The sequence below is a fragment of the Cinclus cinclus genome, chromosome 1 (genome assembly GCF_963662255.1).
Source record: "Cinclus cinclus chromosome 1, bCinCin1.1, whole genome shotgun sequence".
Taxonomy (NCBI): Eukaryota; Metazoa; Chordata; class Aves; order Passeriformes; family Cinclidae; genus Cinclus; species Cinclus cinclus.
The window spans coordinates 15,496,888-15,520,992 of NC_085046.1; the positions used below are offsets into that span (position 1 = coordinate 15,496,888).

At 36.2% G+C, this 24,105-nt stretch overlaps 1 protein-coding gene across 1 annotated transcript in view; it reads left to right on the forward strand.

Annotated features, from left to right (window-relative positions):
• Positions 1-24,105, forward strand: part of MPP7 (MAGUK p55 scaffold protein 7) — a 105,389-nt gene that overhangs the window by 75,693 nt on the left and 5,591 nt on the right. The window contains exons 11-12 of the mRNA XM_062494116.1: positions 16,450-16,620; positions 23,328-23,408. Coding sequence (XP_062350100.1) covers positions 16,450-16,620; positions 23,328-23,408 — 252 coding nt within the window. The remainder of the gene's footprint in view (positions 1-16,449; positions 16,621-23,327; positions 23,409-24,105) is intronic.

The following is a 24,105-nucleotide window of genomic DNA, read 5'->3' on the forward strand; positions in this document are numbered from 1 at the left end:
TGCTACAGTAGGATCTAAATCTTAAATACAAACATGATTGAGTTCAACTAGAAGTATTCAGAAAGTGGTCTAATATTTCCAACCACCTTTCATTGTCTAACAATGAAAGGAAAAGTATGGATGCTATGGCAAACAGTGGATGCTGGCATACTAAGTGCCAAACTGAATGCTTTTTACTTTACAACTCCTCACCAAGGTTTCTGTTGCAATTTTCCTAACTTCTTGCTATGGTTGCTGTGTTCTGAAGCTTGACAGTAACTGTTATTTTTCTGATAATCTGCATTTTCCATCTTTCATTCCATTTCACTGTTTGATTGTGTGCCCTAGAGCTATTGTTAACTCCAAAGTCCTTGATTAACTTTGTAATTACAGTTACAGATACTACAATTGCACTATAGCTTTTCTGTTTACATAGATCTTGGAAACAAGAGGAGCTTCTCTAGCTTGTAGTAAATCTGTTGTTTTTCTAGGTTCTAGGTCAAGTTGCTCTGCCCCAGTTTTGGAAAAGTGTCTGATCCCAGGGTATAGCTATTTCTCTCTGCCCACTGTTCTTGAATCTGGATAATACACTCAACAAGAGCCTTCAATTAAGGTGGCACTGGTGCTTTTGAAGAGGTAAATCAGCTGCTGCAGCAACACGGCATGAATCCTTTTATAATGGACTGCATCTTTCTAGTGACCTTCGAGTGAAAGGTTTTACAAGATGCATCTCACCCTTCCAAATAGGCAGCCTGAACTTGATTGGGAATTGCCAAAATTCCAACCCAAAGAAGACCCAGAGTACAATGTCTACTGTTGTCTCTGCTTTTTCCACTGACTGCCTTAACTAGCTTGAACAGGGAGAAGAGTTCCACTCCTCCTCTCTTTGCCTTTAACACATGACAGAGCATGAGGGTCAAGCAGTATGCCTATTACTGTCCACTCTTGGAATTGCTTTGAACAGAGCAAGTCCCAGCTAAAAACCATCTAGAAGGCAGTGGTTCCTCTTGAAGGAGGAAAGACTGCAGAGTAATGTAGGTTTGTCATTCTGTCTCTTCCTTTTTTCTTAAGACAGTCTGCTGCTCTGTCTGCCAGAGTTTCATGAGAACAGGGGAAATGCTGTTCTGAGTAGAGATTTACCCCTTCGTTCAACAACTAATCAATTTTTTAATGCTGGAAGGGAATTCAGATCCTTCATAGAGATGGCATTTTAGGATCAGAATCCAGCAGTAGTAAAAAACATTGGGTCTAGGATGTTGATCAAATGGCTCTCAGGAAAATCTTCCACTTACTTGGATTTTAAAAAAGATTCTGCTGGAAAACTCTGTACCTTTGTGGTCTTTCTAAGGTTAATCAGCTTTTTTTTGTGTTACCAAGCATAGCAGTGAAGCTGTGAGTTACAGAGGCCATGTCTGTATTTGTGCACAGCAATCATCTTGCCAAAACTAGGAGATGCTGGAAAATCATGCATTGCTCAGCTGAACAGCATTCTGACAGCACCAAAAATGTGTAAGGAAGGTGACACAGACAACAGAAAACTGGAAAGAACTGCTGGGTTCAATTTTGGGGTTTTTTTGTCCCATGTATGAAGGTGGAAATGGATAAAGCTTGATTTATTCAGGTTTGGTTTTTTTTAATCCTTCATCTTAATATAAGGTTTTCCAGTGCTTGGAAGGGTAATTATGTGGAGAGACATGTTCTGTAGATCATCCTGAACTTGCTGTATATTGAGAGGCTGCTTGCCATTGCAGTGGGTCCCATCCAGTAATGTGACTTGAATTTTCTTAGCAGTTTGGAGGAAAAAAAGGGGCAATCTGCCAGCTGATATTCTTATGGCTTCCAAAAAAGATGAAAAACTATTGACTTCAGGAGAACTGCTGAGAGAACTCCCTTTCCTGACAGGACTGGGAGTTGCACTAGGAAGCTTTCTTGATATGTGGCAGGTAGCCATGGATGTTGGTCTGCTCTTGTCAGTCAACTCATTCCACAGATCCCATTTTTTGTAATGAGGAAAAAAATCTTGATATGTATCTTTGTTTTTAATAGGGAGGATTGATTAAAAATATTCTGTTTTTTTGAATACCCAAAAAATGTGAGTCAGATCTGGTTTCTGAGGTGGGATTCCAGGGTGGTAGTGTCCTTCTACTGGAAAGTTAATCTAAAAATCAGTTAAAACCATATAATATGCATGAAGTATCTTATAGCTTCTTTTTTTCCTTTCTTCTCAAGCCAGTCCTGGAACTGGAAAGGACTGTTATATTTATCTATACAAAGAGCTCTCTGAAACAGTCAACAACTGTTTTTGCTTTTATAATTTAGTTGTTTCAAAACCTGCAAAGAAATAAATTGGATTACTTCTGGGAAGCCTTCTTTCTGTTCCCTACTTTGAATTTTTCATTCTTTTCAGCATAGCAATGCATGTAGTTGCTAGTCTTTACACATATTTATGTATCATACATTTGGAAGGAAAAAAAAAGTGGGCTTTTTTGGTGATGATTGTATGCATACCCAAATTGAGGAAAAAGTAAAAAAATACTTTCTACAATTTTTTTTTCTGCAGGAATTATTTGCACTGAAATAAACAAACTCAATCTAGTTCTAAGTTATTGAAAGGAACGGTTTTTAATGGAAATACCAATTCTTATTTGTACTTTAATTAGCCAAGTGAACTGTTCCACTCTTTCTATGTGTAAATACACATGCCTATCCTAGCATTTAGCCCTTTTCTTGAAAGATAAAGCATAATCATTTTCACATTGTATCCGTTGAAGTGAAAAACATTTCACATACTGTGTACACTGGAGAAGGGGGCAGAACAGTGTACACTCCATATTGAAAGGTAAGTGAAATCACACTTTCTTATGTGCAAATGGAGATGATGCACAGTTTAATGGTGTCTGGGACTGAAGCTGAAGGAAACTGGCAATGTAGGTGGATCCTGTGCTGATAAGAGGAAGATACAGAAAAAGTAGGAATAAAAAAATAAAGGGAAAGGAGAGGAAGTGAAATTTTGTATTGAGGGTGAAGAAAAGGAGGAAGTATTGCAACAAGGGCAATGGAAGAACACATGAACAAAAGCTGTCCATAAGCCCCATTAAGCAACACCCCACAGAGGATGGGCTTTGAAATTCTTAGATTAATGTAATTAACAATATTATGCAGGAGTATTGCTATAGTCACTATTTGTGCAATGGTTCAGTTGCTTGTTGATTCTGTTTAAATAAAATACTAATATATTTACTTTGTAAAAGTCCTTGAAACAGTGAATGCAAAAATTGCTGACAAGAACTCTGACCTGATTTGTTTTGCTATTGTTAGTAGAAAAGTTAAGTTCAACAGTAATATTGGATGCATGAGACTAGTGGCTGTTAGGTGTTCTGACGTGCTGATAAGTTTGATATGTTAATTCCCAGGCTTAGAGTTAATGCAGAAGTGATAGAAGAATAATAAACCACTGAAGTATTTTCAACATTTTTTCCATGCTTAACAGCAATGACTTTTCAGCAAAAATCAGTTTTGTACATTAATACTGTGGGGAATGATACTGGGGAAAAAACTGTAAGAATAAGAGTATAGGAAAAAAAGTAGGAAAATGGAATGAAAGTAAAGGAACAGAGTTGCATGAGATTGTGTGAGTAGGACTAACCCTGCACATGCTGGGATGGTGAATGAGCCATATACCTGAGTGGGTGTGAGGGAACCCTCTGGGGTACAGAGGGATGTTCTGTAGATGTGTCTGCCTATGTGGAATTGGCTTTCATGTCAGAGCTTGTAAGCCACTGCTGAATGCCAGCTCTGCATAAACTTGCTCACCTGGTATTCCTCTGTAATACTTAACAGCATTCCTGGCTTTAGGTGGTGATCCTAGCTTGGACAGCTTGTCAGCCAGAGCTCTCTCTGTGAGTTCTCCTGTTGCTGCATGCTGGCTAAATTGGAGTGACATGTGACTTAATACAGGGAAGAATTATTTGTTTAATAGCTCCCAGTCTGTTAACTTCAATACAAAGACTACTCATGCTCTGACTGAATAGATACTGCCAACAGGTTTGGTCATTCTTGCATGTGTAGCTTACTTTAATTTGTAGGCAAAAGTGATAAACTGTTTTTCAGGGAAAAAAAAATTCTCTGAATAACAACCAAATAACCTAATAGTCTGCAGTTGTTATAAACTGCAATAATCAGGCAAGAAATTATATTCCTTCAGCATAATTTTGCTTTCACAGTGGTTACTGTGTTTATTCTTACATTATGTATATGTTGTCTCTGATGAAAATTACTGGTAACTTTATATTTTATACTAGTGTAGCCTGTAAGCTCTGTCAACTTCTGCACTGTGTTCATATGTATATGTGTTTACCCATACCCTGTGTGTACAGTTTAATATATGTATGTAGCATATAGGACAGAGTTGTTCAGAGATGTCTTTTCCATGAAAATACATTTGTTCTGTGTACTTAATGCTAAATGTAAATACTTACTGTGATAAAGCCATCACCATATAGTTTTTCTACGGCTTAAAACCCATTTTACTTTCAATTTTGATTTATGATATGTGATTGGCATTGTGTGAGCAAGAGGAAAGACTTAAGTGCAGCCAAATGGTTTTCATTCAAACAAGATGTAACCCAGTTTACCCATAGTGAAGTGTCTTTTGACTTGAAGATTATGTTCTGCCAACAACAAAAAAAAAAAAAATAAACAGGCTAAAAGAATAAATGCTTTGTACTAGTTGTATTTGAAGACCAAACATTTAGGGAAAATGTATAGTAGGATTCTTGTGCTTGTTATAATTGCTGCACAATCTTAACACTGCCTTTCTTCTCAGTATTTTTCTGTGTTCATATTTGAAACTGGATTGCCCACCTGCAGGTAGTTACGAGTATAAACAAACCAGACCTATAGAGTTAAATTAGCACATTAGCATTTTTGTTCAGAAGTCTCCTGTCCTTACAAATCTTAACTTCCTGCTACCACAGAGAAATTAAGGAAACCTGAAGCTGGATGACATTTGAGTCAAGGTCACGTGAGACAGAACTGGAAATGGATCTGTCCTTCACTGCAAGACCATCCTTCTTCATTTTCCAAATTATCTTCATAGAGATACTGTTATCTGATAGCTTTATGAGAGAATTAAATTTGATCATCTTAAATTTCCTATTGCATGAACATAATGTATCATTCAGTCTACAAAACTCCATAGCATGAAAACATCCAAAACAGTATAAATGTTGATTGCTATATGGGGTTGTTCATCACTAAAAAATCAGGAGTGTTTAATATATTCAATGTAATGCTGACCGTTGTATGTCACAATTGCTTGCTTATTAAAATAAAGTATAGGTTAAGGAATAATGAAACTTGTTTGTGATAAGAAACTAGAACAGAGCTGCTGGATCAAATTTTAGATTGAGAAACAATTAAGTAAAATTGCTTGGTGGAAATATTTCTGAAAGAAAGTCAACAAAAGCTAAAAATCTTAATCTGGTACTGGACTGTTCCAAATAATTGAGAATGTTTCTGGAAGTTGCCCTGGTTTTGAGCTTCCTAAGTAGTATAATTTAGGTGAGGCCCCCAAAAACCAAATCTTGATTACATTTCAGTTAAAGTACATACAAAAATACAGTGTGTATTATACTGGTTTTCATTGTTGTAGTTTAGCATTATTGGTTATGCTGAAATCTTTCTAAAATGAATAAAACCACCTAAGCTTCCACTGTGTTTGTGTTTCCTATTTCTTTTTTCCCATTTGTCTTGTTACAGCTTTGTTGTCATTTCATAAACCTGTTTCATGAGTATTTTCTTTGTAACTTCCACTCCCTTCTTACCACAGTACGTTTAATTTACTGTATTTCTTCTTTTCTCAGTCTTTTATTTGTTCCGTGTTCCCTTATGGTTTGGGTTTGGGTATTTTTTCATTTTGTTATCGTTTTTGTTTTCCTACTTCCCATCAGATTTCCTCCTCTTTAGTCTTTTACCTCTTTTAGTATTTAATTTGTGCTTTCCAGCTGAAGAGTTTTCCTTTCTCAGTCCACTTCAATTTAGTGAAACTAAAAACTGTATTGGCCCCAGTTTTTTCATATCTCAAAACTTTGGAACTTTGGACACATAACTGTTGCGTGCATACAGGTGCTTCAGATGCACAGAGATGTATATAGCAGTGAATCACAATACAGTTTCCTGGCAAGTAACCTCTGACTTCACTAGGGATAGGCAATAGCTCTGGTAAAGTTCCTTGTAAAGTTCAAAATGGAAGCTACATGTTGATAACTGTTTATAGCTGCATTACGCTATTAAAACCAGTGATTTCCAAGACCTTTTCATTACAGACTCTGTTATTTTGAAACTTAAGAGTAGCCCAAGAAAGTTAAGAGCAGTATTAAGAAGGAACTTTTTAAAAAAGCACAAGTTCAGAATGCCTTTATCTAAACAATAAAGCTCAGTTTGTAGACATTTTAGCTTGTGCTTTCTGGGATCACTTGTCTCACTTGGGAATCCTAGTGTCTTTCATTTATGGATAAGCATGTTCCCTTTCCTGGCAGGGGCAGCCCAGAAGCCTGAATTCCTTTCAGCATTCTCAGCCCTGATGCTGTAGCTCCACCATGTACCACACCTGCAGGACGTGTGTGAGGTCTGCAGTGGTCAGGGTTGAGCAAGTGTACACCTGTACAGACCTCTGTCCGTGTGTACACAGCAACCTCCTTTGCTCCTGGGCTGGGTTTTCATGGTCATAAACGAGGGCTTTAAACCTGTTACCAGTGTTAAAATACCAGACAGTATTTTAAATTGCACACTCACTACTTAAGTCGAATAACTTTGTCGAATTCAGGAGACTTTTAAAATCTATTTATGTGAATTGGCCTTGAGCAGTAGTGACTTGTTTTCAGAAGATGCATTGCAGTCTATTGAAAGTCATGGAAATGGAAATATAGAAAAATTTATTGTACATCACAGAGAAGGAGAAACGAGTTAGTACCTAGAAGCCAGCTAGATCCAGATTTAGGCCATTTGTCAAGAACTGGGAGCTTTTAAGGTCAAGAAAAAATGATCTAATACTTTCACCTTCAAATTACAAAACTCTGCACTCTTTTAAGGCACCAGATGTGGTCAATCAAGGAGTGTTCACCTTCGAGGACTTCCCAGCCAACTTAAACCATATGGTTGCCTTGACCATAGAAATAAACTTTAAATAAGATTCAGAAAAGTCTTCAAAATTAATATTTTAAAAATTAAGTCCACAAGAAAAATGGTATCACAAAATGATTGTACAAAACAGTATTTTTCTGCAGCAGAAGAGACTCTTATGTCCATTTTGTGATAATGAAATGAGAAGAGCTCTTCTATGTGGTCATATATGCAGAATTTTGACCTAGCCTTTGTTTTGTACGTTAGTTATGCATAAAAGATTGTAAAATAGCTCTTGAATAATTTTTCACATTCTGAGAAAATACATGCTTCATGGAAAGTCTTTGAAATTATTATATTTTAGGCCCATTTATCCACATTCTAAAGGAAATGTGAATGATTGTTAAACCTGTCTATAAATCTTAATCTTAGTATGTAAAATATCTTTCTGAACACAAATTCCTTATATTTATCTTGCTTTTCTGTATAATCCCAAAGATGATTACACAAATGTATATATGCATTTCTACTACTGAGGCAGCAGAAATTTATTGATTTACTATAAGTAAGAAGAGAGTCTTCAGTAGATCTATGTTTTCAGCTGCAATTGTAGACTTTCAAAAAAAAGAAAAAAAAGCCGTAACCAAAAAACCTTTTCAAAATCCATCTGGGATTTGGGCAGTCCCAGCTCTTGCTGTAAGTGCAGCAAAATACTGAGATCATGTTCATGGTAGTGATTCTCAGAAATTCTAGGTTAAGACTGATTAAATGGAACTAACAAACTTTGTATTTAATACCAAATCTTCCATGACAATAGGGTAAGGTAATTTCTACCAAATGAATAGTGGAAGAATCACATATGGGAAATTTGAAGTGCACATAGTATTTCAATGCCTTTTTATGTCCTTTTCTGAGTGTAGTTAAACTCACTACTGGTTATGTTGGTATATGCCTTGATATAATAGGTGCTGTCAAGAGAATTTGAGAGTAGCTTACATACCTGAATTTTTTCCTATTTATGAAGTATTAAACAATAACACTTTGTCTTTTTGGCTGTTCTAAGATGAGGAAGCGGTTGAGTGTGGTAGGTGCATTTTTCTTCTTCGATTTAACTTTTCTTTCTTAAGTTATGTTTTCACTTCATTTAATGATTTCCTTTCCTATTTCTCCTTTGTGCTTCTCAGAGGAAATTGAAGGTACATGTATAAAAGTTTCCCTGAATAGCCCAATAATTTTATTTAGAGAACATGTGTTTAGAATTAAATTGAATATAGTCCAATGTTTCTAAGAGATGTTACACATATGATGCTTTTACATTGCCACCAAATACATTGAATCATGTTTTAAAGTAGATAAAAATACCAGAATATTCCTAGTTGCTTCATTTAATGATCAGTAATTTGAACTTTGTTTTAAACTGCTTTCTCTCTCTTGAACTTCTGCAAGATTTGTATAGAAAACCAGTATGATAGAATAATTCTGGCAGCACTTGGGTGGGCTGGTATGGGGGGAAGTTAATTACATGGCCATGAGAGCTCTTGCTTTTCTAGTTGATACTGACAGACTGTTTCTCTGAGATGGTAGAAGGTTCATCTGTGTGCTATCATCAAGACTGGTTTCCCTCTGAGTGTAGCTGGTTATTGTTATGTTTGCAGCCTATGTTAAAGTAATAGTAGCTGATCTCTTGTGTTTTTTTGGTTGTTTTGTTTGGTTTGGTGGGTTTTTTGGTTGTTTGTGGTTTTGTTTTGTTTTGTTTTTTACTTAAGAGGCTTTTGTTTATAAAAGCATTAGAAATTGTAGCTCATATTTTTGATCAAAGGGCCTCTGGCATGTAAAAATATATATTATAGCTATTTTATATTAAATGAGAGGATGTGTTTTTGATCAAAAACCTTTCTGTCTAATCCAGTGAGCCAAAACATAAAACTAAAGTCTGATAATGTATAGTTTAAAAAAAAAAAGCTTGATTTACATCAAATTGTTTTGCTTTCTTTTACATGGCATATTTTCTATTAACTGATAAAACATTAATAATACAGTGTTAGAATTTTTTTACAATGTTTTTTGTCATCACAACTTTTGCTTGAAAAGGTAAAAAGATCAGTGTGCATGCTGAAAAATCCAAGAATATCCCCAGCTAAAATATAAAACAATAAATATTGTTTTATGTTTTTAAGAAAATGGCTTATTGAAGGCTTTATAATGCTATGCTTTTGTACAGTTGTAATTTTAAAAATAATTTCTTCTGTATTTTTTGCTGGACTTCTAACTATTCTGCTTTATTTCTTGGCTCTTATTCTGTATGCTTTTACCCTTCGTCCAGAAGATGCTGAATGTGCTGGTTACAACAGTGGATCCTATTTAGGTGAGCAATTGGTTACAACAGACAATTTTGTTCCTTTCTTTCAGCTTCTTTTCCCTGGAGCTACTGTGTCCACTTTGCTTTTGGGGGTAATCTGCGTACAAATGTCCTTTCTCTGCATGACAAATGCATGAATATTAAGGTTTTAAACATGGCTCATTGGATTTGACATAAAGGGTTTATGTAGTGTATACCTTTACCTGGTTAAACATAGGCTACTAAAATACTGGTTTGATTTTAAAGTCAAAATTTTTAAAATACGTGAAGCAAGCTATGTGTTTAATGAAGCAAAAAGGTTACTGTATCATGAAAATTTGGAGTAATTACTTAAAGACACTCTCAAGGTTTTATTCAAGTTTTGTGTATGCATTTTTTTCTTTGTACATGTCTATCTATCCATTTTGGGAGGATTCAGTGAGAATACAGAGCAAATTTGCAGGCAACAGTTCTTTTTCCACCGTACAAAATATCAGTCATAATAACTCAGTAGCTTAAATTTAGCTTTAAAGCTAGTCTGAACTCAATGTATCATTGTGGGAAATGGGGAAGAGGAGGGGCAAGAGTCCTTTGGCTTCATTTTCAAGATTCCAAATTTCAAACAAAAGTAACATTTAAAAAAGGTGAATGTTCCATGATATGTTTCAACTTTTTAATTTGTGCCATTTTGAAACCTATGTAAAAATATTTTAGTTGAAACTGTCCAGAATTCCTGCCAGCTGAAGGCTGGCTGGAGCAGATTTTGTGGCAACCAGCCCTTTTCCCTATACTTTCATCCTCCTACTACAGGAGGAGTGGGGAGAAACTTGTCAAAGTACTTTAGTATTTCCAAGCCACTGGGCTCACTGGAACATCGTAGACCAATACTGTAAAATGGAGTTGTTTTCACATTACGCTTTACTGGTTTTAAATGTGGTGTATAAACTACATCAGGTACACACAAATTATATCATTGGAAGAACTTTGACCTTTTAACAAAACCTTAGTGTCATATAATTCCGTTCTGTGCTTGTGGAACTTGTGATTATCTGATCATGCTGAAAATACACTTCTTACCTTTGTTAAGTAAATGGTAATTTACTTAAAAATGGTGATTTGGATATAATTCCAGATGCAATTCATTTTCCTTATCAAATAATTTCTTTGAAACAGGAACAACACACCCCCTCCCCCCCAACAATCTTTTCTTTCTATATGTAAATACATACTGCATGAATTCTTAGGGTGAGACTATCATGTTTTGCAATCAGATTTTAGTGTTCTTCTGCTTTATTTGAGAATGAAGGTAGCAAAACAGAATCCACCTTTTCTAGGTACTATAGCCTTTTTCACTGAAACATATTGGTCCATAGTTACCAAAAAGACACGGACATCTTACAAAGGAGGTGTCTTGAAGAAGCCACTGTTGTCCCAGGAGCAAAGGACAAAAACTCAAGATGGCTTGTATTTTACTTAGGCATAACTTTATAAAAATTATTCAGAATTGCTAAGTAAAGTTTAGGCAATGGTTTCTTTCTTGAAAGCTTCCATGTAGTGGAATGTTGTCATCAGTCCAGAGGTGGTACCTTCAGCCATCTCATGCTGGGTATGTGGTTTTGGAATGAGATGTCAGAGAGGAGAGTCAGAAGGTAGAAAAACAAATGTTAGGACCAGTTTTGGGGTAAGGACACAAGTATATTAACTGATTGTGAATAAGTAGCTTTTTGGTTTAGAAATTAGGTTCCTTGGAACTCTTCATTAACAATAATTTGTTAAAAATTTCCTATCTTAAAAACAAGCAGGTAGGCTTTTGAAAGTTGATGTTACAATTCTTTTGCATGCTGTAACAGGACTCAGTGATTTATAATTGAAACTGTCTCATGCACTCCAGTGTCTCCTTGCTTCACAAACCATACATATGGCTCTGGCACTTCAATCCATGAACCAGATTATTGTGTGAATACCCAATCCGCTCTGAAAGGATGTGTTCTTCAGACACATACAAGGTGGTCATGAAGAGCACAGGAGAAGAGTCTTCAGAAGGCAGAATGTCTGAACCATTTGGGGTCAAATCTTTTATATCCAAGGCTATACTGCTATTAATTTAAACCTTCTCCTCTAAAGTGACTCAGATAACTTTAATGATTTTTCACCAAATTCTAATATTTAAGCCACAGTATGGTATCGTATGTTTCTGCTGTAATTTCCTGAGGACTTGCTGAGGAAAACATTAGGAGTTTGCCTTTGCCAAGCTTAAAATCTGGTTACATTGCTTGAACCTTTATGAACATACAGTAAATATAGATGAATATCACCTGTTTACTATTCTCAATTTAGTCTTTAAAATCCAGACATAATCTAAATTTTTATTAACCCTGTCTAAATGTGCAAGCTGGGAATCAGTCCAGAAGCAAATGGAGTAAGAAGTCTGCTCTGTGTTTGTGCAGTTCCTCTGTAACAATAGAAATCCTCAGTATACAAGCCAGTGTAAAAAAATACCAATATTTTGAGGGAAAAATAAATATCTAGCAAAATATCTAGCAAAAAAAATATTATGTTCATACAAACCTAGATAATGACCATGGTACCAAACTTACTTTTGTCAGTAATGTGAATACAAAAGGTCCTCTTAAATGCATTTACAGTTAAATAGAACTTGTTCACTCTAAGTTGAAATTAAATTCAGTGAAGAACATATGTAATGTAAACACATACTTAAGCACTTATTTTAATGAATGAAAATTAACAAAAGCCCGTGTAAGTGCTTTATAGAATTCTGGAGTCTTACTTATGAATTTATGAAGCATGCATGAATTTATATTTTATTATTTCCTGTTAGTCTAATCTGTCTGAATTTGAGAAATTAACTTTCTGGTTTTGTTAATATATTTGGACTGAAATTTGCACAACATAGTTGCAATCTACTTCTTCAGCATTATGTCATTAAATGTAAATAAGCACAAGTATTTACATCATCATCCTTTTAAAATATTGCAAGGCAGGCAGGTTCACATATTACCTGTTTTCATCTTGGATTTCTCTGTGAGGCCCCACTGAATTTTTCTGTGTAAGTGTAAGGATTTTGTTCTGAGATGATGAAATGCATAATGCTAATGGTTATAAGAATAATCAAACTTTTCTGCTAAGGTGTTTTCTTCATTCTTAGAGATCTAAGTAATTTCTCTTTGATTGTTGGGCCTACATTAAGTTTACTAGTAATGATTTTTAATTTTTATTTCATATTGAGAAGTATAACTTTTAAAGACATCAGTAGTTTGAGAACATTTGTTCTTAATATTTTCTTCCCAGAGCCTGCTCTTATTCAACCAAATCTGTTACATTCCAGCAGTAGTTTATGGGTTTGCATGTTCAGTAAGCTTCTAGTCATGTAGCTGTAACCAGTGAGCTGGTGCAAGCTTCTCAGTGTTCAGGAGGTTATGTCGCTTTAGTGACAGAATTTTCCCCTTTTATTTTATAGTCTGCATACTTGGCAACTGAGGATAATCTCTTCTGATACTCATATTCCACAGACAGTGTAGCCTGCAGCTCCTTTCATATTTATCAAGGTTTATATTATCAAATATTCCAGGCAAGCAATACATTTTCCTTTTGCTCTTTACAGAAATTTGCTTTTAACCTAAATCATTTTATAGAAACCTTTTATATTGCTTACTAGTATTGGGTTTGGTTCTCTGTAGTAATTGCCACTATATTTTTAATGATGATCTATTGTTAATTTAAATATATGAAGTTTGGTTTTCATATTTTCAAAACTATAGAATATGCAAACATTAGTAGAATATTTTTTGCCTTTACGTAAATGTTTTTTATTCCTTAAAAGTACAATATTGTTTCAGTTCAGCTTAGTATTTTTCTGCAGTCATATTTCCCAACATAAAATGCAATTACAAATGCATTCAATAGAAAATATTTATTAGCATTTCTATAAAACAGCTTCTAGGTCACAGTAAAGTTAAGCCATATATAAGAAAACATTTAATGGAAGATGATGAGTGATGAAGAATGAAGATGCATTCAGGAATGCAGCAGCAGTATCATAAAAGTGTTGGATATATTTGAAACAGTCTCATCCTTCCTCTTGGAACTGTATGTTTTATTTGAGTTTGAATGCTATTTAAAGCAAACTTCCTTGAGATTCTGTATGGGGCTATTCAGATGGACTTTGAGGAACAGTTTAAAAAATTTTCAGATTGACAGTAGTCATAAAGTGGCAAAGCAAACAGCATATCACAAACTTTTAATACTCAGTAGTTTTACAGAGCATCTTCACCAGCACACTGCAGAGAAGTCAGCCTTACTCTGGTTTCTATCTTTTTCTCATGTTTGTTCTTTTTAATTAGCATCTTTTATTTTCTGTAATGTCTAAGTTCTGGTTGAACTTCTTGTTGAGCTTTCTTAATATACAGGACAATATTACTATTTTCATTTTACTAATGAGTTTCAGTGGCAGAGATATCAAATATTTTATTAAAGGAGACACATGCTAGCAGTGGAATCATATCACCTGAGTCTTTGTTATGTTTTCTATGGAGCCTGTAAAAGTGACAAAGGACAAATCAGCCTGAAGACAGAGCTGAAAGATTTTCTCCTTTTTCAAGGAGTGAAAGAAATGAAAATTCTTAAATAATATACCACCTGATAGTTTGCTAATGAGATCTGAATGAATTGGTTGGAGAAAAGAGGAACAAGTTACAAATATTCTTACCAAAACCTAAAAGTGGGGATTAAATTGATAGGAAGATTTTGCAGAAAATTACTTTTCCTAAAGATTGCACAGTTTACCATTTAAGTGGAGGTTGAGAAGCTGTTCTAGTGGCATGTTGAGACAGCTGATCAGGGGCAGGGAGCTGTTGTTAGTGATAAGGTCAACACCAAACTGGAATGGAGACCATTGATGTAGCTTCATTTGATTGTTATCCTTACTTTTTACCTTTTCCAGGTACATGGATTTTTGGTCTTGTAACAAACCTCTTAATTTTGTAAACCATTTAGTAGTGAACAGTGAAGAATTATTCTTTATTTTTTCTCTATTTTTGTTTTTCCATAAAATGATTATAAAGGCAAAAAAATGCAGCAAGCAGAATAATTTTCAGGTTTTGGGGCAACTTTTTGGTTGGTTTTGGGTTTTATTTTAATAAGGAGCATTTCAGATGAGGCCTTAGGAAACTTGTAACTCACTTCATGCATCTATAGTCTGTATTGCTAAAGCTACTTTTAACCTTTCTTTATATGGCTGTCTCTACACTTAGGCATAGTTATGATCAAGAGAACATCCTTTTGTCATGATGGACTTCACCATAGGGCAAGCAAGATCTCCCAGGCCCTCTTGTGGGTGTGTAAGCTCTCTAACAGAGCATTTCTATCTCTGACTGCAGTCACTTCAATATTAGTGTTATTTAAATAATAAAATTAACATAAGCCAGGCTATTTCATTATATTTTTGTATCTCATATTTTAATCTTTTTTTCTATTCCAGCCCACCTCCTACTTAGTCTAGACTATATTGTACTTCTTAAAATTATCATCTGCCCTTTCTGTGGATGCTAGCTCTTCTCCTTTTTCATTGATTTTCAGCTTACTTATTTGTATTTTGAATATAAATGGGTTGACATCATGGTATTCTCAAAGAAATGTTTCTTCATCTTCTGTGTGTATGCTTCTGTGTTGTAGATTGCTGTAGATAGGTATAGGGACTTACAACAATTAAATAACTCGGTTAACATTCTCTGTAGTCCAGGTTCTTTGATGATTTATTCTCTGTGAAACTGTATGTGTGCAAAACACTAAGCCTATAGCTAAGCCTTGTAGCATTTCTCTTCAGATCTAGTGCCAAATATTTGCAGAACTGAATCTAGAACTTGCACTTCTTTGAAGAAGAAATTGTAATATGATTACTTCTCAAACACCTAAACCTAAGTGCCATTATAAGAATATGAAAACATTTTGCTGAAACTCTGGGGTCACCAGAAGTTTACACAGGTTTACTGTCCTATGAAGTGTTCTGGGGAAAAAATAACCAACAACTTTTCCAGTATTTAAAGTATTGCTTGTGTTTTACTCTACCACCAGATAGTAAAATCAGCTTTGCAGTCTTTCCTGTATTACCTTATAGAACAAAAGTGGTGTTGTAGAGATACCAATAAAATTTAATGTAATGCAAATATAAAGGATTTAGCTGAAAAACTCTAAGGTAATCATTAACAGAAGAGTAAACTAGCTTTTAACATGTAGTGTAAAACAGTTTTCTTGTGCTGTTCTTCTTGAAAATGGCTTTGATTTTCTCCTTTGAGAGTACTTAAAAGCTATGTGAAATTTCAAGTCTTCTCTAGAAGGTGCAGTAGATATCCCATGGTCGATGCAATTATAAATATAGATTTAACAGCAATATTTACTTTAATTTCATAATATGGGTACTGTATTGTCTAAGATGTTTCCAGTATTTTGTAATTTGAGTGCTTGCATTGACTATTAAACATACTCAGGAAAGGTTTTATGCACTTTTTTAATATACTATCAGCATGGAGCTAAGCACAACAGAATTGTTCAAGGAGTTAATTTTCATTAACCCTTTCAACTACCAGATATGTTTCCATCCTGTGTTGTATTTGATGTCTGTGTGCCATGGTGATTTAATAGACATGAATTAAATGTGGTACAAGACTACAGCTTGCATGAATTGCCTTGTGTATGTATATCAATTTATAAGATATTCAAATAATCTAAATATATTAACAATTTATTGCAATTACATTTTGCAGTTTGTTGTTGCAAAGGCTGTTTTTTCATTGGTAATCTTAATTTTGCAGTTTAAATAGGTACCTGATACAGTTTAAAAACATGGGAAATGTCATTCTAATGACCTGGCTTATTAAACATATAATACACTTTTTATTCTATGCTCCAATCCTTGAATGTTTGGAAGAGACTGTTTTTAAATGTTTTGAGAAGACTTGCTTTCTTACTTTGAAAAAACCCTGTTCTTACTGCAGCTGGTTTTAGAAGAAGCTTTCGTCTTAGCAGAAAAGATAAAAAAACAAACAAGTCCATGTATGAGTGCAAGAAGAGTGATCAGTATGATACAGCAGATATCCCAACCTATGAAGAAGTTGCAAAATATAGACGACAACCTAATGACAAATACAGGCTTGTTGTTTTGGTTGGTAAGTTGTTTTCTTTATTTTTGACCTGGTAAAACAGAGAGCTGCTGATTAGCACAATGCTTTCCAGAAAGTCATTTAGATTGGAAGGGATCTAAGGAGTTCATCTGGCTCAGCCTTCCACTGAGCGAGATTAACACCAGGTTCCAAGCAGGTTGATGGCAGCAACTCTGGGAATCTGTCTTTCCATCATGTCTTCTGTCTTAGCTCACACCTCAGTAAAGTGGTGGCCTCCACTTTTCAGTGAGTGTCAGAAGGGTGCTGGTGGGTCCCCCTGAAGACATCTCTTACCCAGGCTAGGCAAGCCCAATACCCACAGTCTCGCTTACAGGTCATGTGGTTCAACTCCTGACCATCTTCAAGGTCCTCTGATTTCTTTGATCCAATTTATCAACAGTATTTTAGTGTAGGGCTTGTTGTGGACAGAGTATTCCTCACAAGGAATACAAGGACTGACAAGTGCTGAGTGAAGGAGAAGAATCATTTCCCTCTGTCTATGGGACAGAGGGGTCTTGCTGATACAGCCAAGTCTCATTACCCTTCATTGCTTCCAGCAAGCACTGGGGACTCGTGCTTAGCTCTGCCCATCTGAACCCCAAGGTCCTTGTCATCCAGCCAGTCAATCCCCAGCCTGTAATGCAGAACTTTGTCCTCATCAAATTTCACTAAGTTGTGCTATCCCATGCCTGGAGCTCTGTGGATGGAAGCCCTGCTCTTGAGCAAGTCGCTTGTATCACCCATCTTGCTGTGGCCAAGCTTTGTAAGGGCCTACTTTGTGTCGCTGGTATGGACGTGAAACAGAGTGTTCCCAGGAAACTCCCCTTATGAGTTGTAGAGCGCAGATCAATTTCCCCTTCCCTTTGAACATGCTCCAGTTTTTCACCTATCTAGTAGTCCACCTTTCTAGACAGGATGTCCCAGCTTGCATATAAGGATGTTTAGGAGATTGTGTTTAAAGCTTTCCTAAACCAAGGGGAGATGACATTAAAATATAGCTACCATACTTATAAGTATGAATGCGGCTGTCAAGATGTACTAAAACTCAAAAGAATTATGTTGATATTCCACTGTTAGAGATAAATCAATATCTCTATGTGGAGGGAAAAAAACCAAAACAGGATAAATGCCTGAGGTCAATTAAGACAGACAATGAAAGTGGAAAGAAATTAAACCACCTACTGCATTAGAAAAAGTAAATGGACAAATAGTGCGAAAGGTGGATGCAAGGTAGACATCTGTAGGCCAAGAATGAATGTAAGCATAGCTGCAGAAGACTTAACATATTATCCTTAATCAGCTTTCTGTTCTTCTATAATCTGTCACTGCCATAGGTTCCTCACAGCATTTATTATATAATCAAAATGCATTGCTCCAGTCTCTGGAAAAGACAGAAAGTGCATTATCTTAAGCTTTTCAAAGGTACCAACTGGAGTACTAATGAGTAATGAGTAACCACTGCTATGAGTAATGTCTCATTGATTATCATTTCCTTGGCAATAACACATAGGCTGACGCTTCATTAGTAAACTTTCCTCCATTCTGAAAGCAGCAGAGCAGAGAAATACGACCCTCTGTCAGGGACCATTAGAAACTATTGAGGAGCTGTGTTTTTATATTGCTCATATCCAAGGGAACATTAAATTGAGTTTTTAATAAACAGTTTTGTCACTCTCCAGTACTAAAATTGAGCCACCTACTAGTGTGATCACTGTGAGATTGTGGGTTATATACAACAAGTAATAACATGGTTGAGTTGATTTTACAGTTACATCAACAGAGTGTAGTGCAAAAGTGTGATAAGTAGACTTTTTATAACAAATTGCATATGTCTGATCTAAGGAATGCCTAGAGATTCCATTTGATTTTTGTTGTAATAAATCAAATGAAGAAAGAGTGCTTTTTCAGTAACAAAAGCAATTCAGAATTTATTGCGGACTTCAGTAATTCTAATGTTTTTTCTCTGGATATTAAGAGCAGCTTAAGTCTGGCCAATACCATAAAAATGTCTTGGGCAAAATGTGGAAAAACTAGCAGAGCTAAGCAATACAGGTATAGTAGAAGCGAACACATTTTAAAAGCTTTTTGTGTGCCAGTAGCAACGTTCCATATAATACGTTGAATATAATTTGTATAGTAGTACTAGGAAAGAAAGGGACATATAATTAATTTTTAGCTGTAATTGATGGAGGCAATAGATGTCTGTTGTGTTGTGCTGAGTCTAAATATATAATTTACTGTTTAAAAAGGGGCATTCAGGTTTGGTTTTGCCTTTTTTAGGGGGAGGGAGTTTGAAAACTTTGAAACAAATTTCACTTAATTTTTAATTGGTCTAGTCTAATTTAAAGAACACACATCGCACACACAGTAATTTCAGGCCTGTTGTGTGATACACACTACTCTCAGGTTCAGCTCAATGTACCAGTTTGTCAAGATTTTACCTTGTCTGCAAATGTCGGTTCATGAACAAATCCCTTCAAATCCTAGGGGCTAAAATAACATCATCTGAAGCAGTAATGATACAAACATTTCTTGTGCTTTTAATTGTTAGGATTGTGATGAGTCTGCTAAAATCAAAATTATCCAATATTATGTCATCAGTCTGCTTTTACTAACTTAATGTTCCCAAACTGACAAGAAATCCTTAGTCTTCCATCACAAATATTGCCTGCATCCTAAGTGTTGCATACCTCACAGCCCTATCAGATGAAGGTGGAATATTTTAATATGACATGTATTATTTAGACACTAGAATTTTCACTTATATTAATGAGGGGAAAGTCCTGTTCACAGAGTCTTCTGCTGTAGTTAATTTTAAGAGCCAGAGTAGCATAAATTTTCTTTCCTTAGACATAGAATGAATGTGCTACATGCAATAACTTTATCTGGCATAGCTTCAGCAAAGTCAGAGCTTTCTGAAGGAGCACGATAAAGCAAAGTTCTTAGTAACAAACCATGACCACTTTTCCCCTAGAACACACACTGTTCTGAGCATGCAGTGTGATCACCAGAAGTGTGCAGAGCCTTTCAGGTGCTGTGGTCACCCATGGTGGTATCTCTGTCCAAAGTGGGCAGTGGTGGAAGCAAGGACCAGAGGCGTGTAGCCATAAAGGAGAAGTTGTCTGTTTGACATGATCAGAAAAGCCTCTGTCTCTGATTGAGGATGTCAGTACTTCCTACAAAGATGTGCTTCTGGTTGCTACTGCAAAGAAAGCACTCTGGGTCTGGAAAAGCTCTCTGTTGTATTGCTTTGATTTTTTTTTTTTTTTAATCAAACACCTCTGGTTTTATCCTGAAGGAGTTATCATGAAGCCAGGTCTATTTCAGAGCAAAGGAGGATGAAATGAAAGGGTCTTCTAACTCTCCACATCTCCTGACTTGGCTTTAACATGTTCAGTAGCAGCTTGCAGAGTACTAATTGATCTCCAGCAGTAGTGCAGGAAAATGGCCTACCATGGCCATGCTACTTCCAGTAAACTAACTGGACACTGAAGAAAGAGGCTTATAATTGCTATCTGCATTAAAACTTCCTGACTGAAGGCATGGGAAGGTCAGCAAGGTTCAGAACAAATGCATAGGGTGTAACATCGTGCCTAGCCTTGCCCAGGACACCCATATGAACTCACTGATCCTACTTCAGTCAACAGCAGATCTCAAAGTACACTTCCACTGCTTGTTATAATGTACTGAAACACAAAATAATGAGGTTCTCCTTTTCTACCACACTGAGCTGCAGTCAGACATGTATGTATAGTCATTGCATTATAGTGTACTAGGAACTGAACCACAGAGCCTCACTCAAGGCAGATTTCCTATGGGGTTCTTGTGATCCCAGAAGGGATATTGCCATCTAACACACAAAATCCGTTCTGAAAGACTGCTTTCCTTTTCTTTACAAAAGACTACTAGGAGCTCATTATATGTTTATGGGTAAAGAATGGCTGGTTGGCTTCACCCTCCCAAGACCTAAACTTAGTTTTTTCAGTTTTCTTTAGACATGTCTGAGTGGTACAAAATTTAGTGCAAGTTTTAATGATTGATAGTTTAATTCTTTAGATGTCTCTTAATAAAGTGAGGTAGGCACTGCAGTCCACCTGTGCAGGATTTGACCATTAACATGACTTAACATACAACAGCAAACAACACAAATGTTCCTTTAAAAAAGTAAGCAAGGTATCCCTAAGTCTGTCAGCATATGCTGACAAATATGCTGTAAATATTGCATATGACAATATGTAAATATTGCTGCCTGGGGTGATTTTATGGTAAAGAAAAACTACACTACAGCCATGGATCCTGCATGCTTTATATTTGACTATAAGAATCAGGTTTATCCTTTTAAATCCTGATACTTTATTCTCTTTTTGAGTTCAAATTGTGTTCAGATTCATAACTGTTAGAAACTGGCATCTTTCTCTGCTGCTTCAAAATGAAAAGAATATTTAGAAGGGAACTGTATATTACACTTGGGAGAGGTAGTATAAAAATCCACATAATGGATAGCTTTGCTGAGCTGGAATCAACCTTCAGTGTCCATAAGATACAGTTATGAGAACTCTGTGAACACAGTGCAGAAAAAGAAGAGTCTACACCTTTCAGTAGTTCAATTGAAAGATGATCTTAAAATGTTGACCTGGAAGAGGAGACAGTAGTAGTGACGTTGTGGTCTGGAAACAGAGTTAAGCTAAGTTTCCAAAGCATGTGTCGCAGGAAGTGGAGCCTGTACTTTATATAAATATAAATAGAGCTAAAAGCATACTATTGATTTGACAGCATGAAGAATAAGGAAATAATGTTTGTGTGGATTTGATAGGAAAGATTTTTTTCTTAGAAGGTTTTTAAAAACTAAATTCCATTTGGTTTGGTTTACTTTGCTAGGATATATTAAGAGTTTTAATTACTTTTCCTATAAAAGTCCGTATTTGCCTTAAATAGCTAAACTATTATAAAAAGGAAAAAAAAATAAATTATAAGAAAAGTAATGCCATTATCTGCATAACACATTGCTGTCCTCTGCAGACATGCACCAGTAGAGGCTGCTGTGCACCATATTAAATAAACATTTATACATACTGATAGATTAATTTACAGGAAGGTCAGAGGTGGAACTTGAGATATAGTTGTGCATTTAACTGATGTGAACACATAGAAACTTTAAATGTAGAAACTAAGATTTTACAGCAGGACCATATTCTGGGGGTAGCAGCAAAGTAGCAAGCACTTGCTTTTCATCATTATGTGTTTCAACTCCAGACAGGGTGTGTGGTCATTTTTACAGATAGGCACCTGAAGGTACTGAAGCATCAGTTTGGTTTTGGACTCTGACTAGTAAGTAGTGGTTACAACACTATTTTATTGAAATGTTTATTAGGGTTTTTATTTACAATGTTTAAAAGGTCTTTGTTAAGAAGCACTCCATATATAAATATGTCACATTTACTAGATGTGCAAGAATTTTCCTTAAAACCACAGGTATTATCCTTGCATTATTTGGATATGGTTCCAATGACTCGTTCTCCTTTGCCTTCTGCTGTTGACCTGGCTCTGTAGAAGTGAAGGCTCTCCACTGTTAGAAACATAAGATCGTGCAGAGCTGAACTTTCTTTGCTGCTTCACAGCACCATGGCTCTGTCAGCAAAGTGGGCAGGCCAGCTGGAGCCCTGCATGAAGGGCTCCTGGGGACAGGCAGCAAATGCCTGTGGAGCCTTTGAGACCTCACAGGACAGAGTGCCCTCACAGAGACCTGAGGCAAACAGCTAAGAATTAGGGACAACTCGGAAGCCAAGAGGAACATCTTGCTCAGTAACTTCTGGTACAGCCCTACTCAAGTAGAGGTGGAGGAGACGGGTCAGAAAAAATTCCATGCAGTCTTTGTTTCTTCCTGCCATCCTCTTTCCAAGAGTAGTCTCTGGCAGTAGCATGAAGAGGAAACATTTGCTTTGGACCTGTTCAGACAGCAGGCAGGAGACAAGCACAGTTTAAAAGAAAATCAACAACAAAGAAAGAAACCCAAACATCCCAAATGGTTTGTGACCTGGCAAGTTCTGCTCTTCCTTCCTTTCTCCATGCAATGCCACCCTCATGCCGAGGAAAGGTGGATGGTGACAGCTACAGGCAGCCAGGAGTGTTCCTGCCTGCAGCAGGGGCTGGAAGGAGCAGTGCTCCCAGGGCATGAGAATGTGGAAGCAATTGTCCCCAGGGGCATCTTGTGCAGGCAAGGGATGCAGCAGCAGTAGGGAGTAAGGTCCTGCTGACACACAGAGTGCAGAGGCTTTGGGGACAGTTTGCACATGTCAGCTGGGGTCCTCTAACCTGCAAGGTGGGGGTATTCTGACAAAATAAACAGCCAAACCAGTTTTTGTTCTGGAAATCTGCAGGTTAGGATGCAGGGGGTTGTAATAGGGCTGAGGTGGAGGTGGGTGCATGCTGAGGGTAGTTGCTGCAGAAAAGAAAGTCAGCTTTGTTGGCAACCTTTTTTCACTGATATTTCCTCAGTAATAAAGTAAGAACAGAGTAACTGTCAACTGCATCCCCTGAAATTTGTCAGCTCTGTATATTGTAGGAGAGGCTGGAACCATGGGCATTTCCAAATCACTGGTTAAAAGGCAGTAATGTCACAGCTATAGACTACATAGTCTGATTTTGGAGCATACTTGCACCTGAATACAAGAGACAACTGGCTGTTGGGAAACAAGACAACCTTTCTCTTTCAGGTCCTGTAGGGGTTGGACTGAATGAACTTAAAAGGAAATTGCTAATCAGTGATACCCAGCACTACGGGGTAACAGTGCCACGTAAGTAAAAATGCACTTCTATTCTCTAGTGACATACTTGCATTATTGGCCTTTATTATTGTATTACCTTTAAGGCACTTTCAAATTTGGGTCTCTAAATGCATGCTTGGCATCCAAATTACTTTCCTAATTTTTAAAAGTGCTGCTGCAGTTCTGTATTAAGTAGCATTGATTAAACTGATAGAGCTTTTTGGCTAAGAGACATTGCAATACACTTTCAGTACAAGTTTAGTATAATAAATATCCCAGAGGTTTAGTAAATGAAACTCAGCTGAAGAACACCCAGGATTTGGCTGTAAAGCAGTGAAATGTACTCTTTTACAAATGCTTGCATTCAGCAAACTGGCCTTTATCTGTTAGGCTAAAAAATGAAGATCTATGATAAACAGTTTAGTCCAGTGAATAAATTAATTAAATCCCTTTGATTAAATTTAGAGAAGTTGATTTGGGGATGTTTTCTCCTCTTTCCCCTCTCTGACCAAGTCATGTGATTTTTATAAAATTGAGCAACATTGTGTTTTATTAACTTCTACAATACTTTTCTTGGTTTTCTTAAATATGGAGAACTCAACAGTTTTAGACATTGATTTCTTGGTTTGCTTTCTACTTGTACTTTCTATAGGGATCCTTCAAAAATATGATTCCAACATTCTGAATTTGGGAGATTCTGTCACAGGTTTTTGCAAGTGCAAAAAAT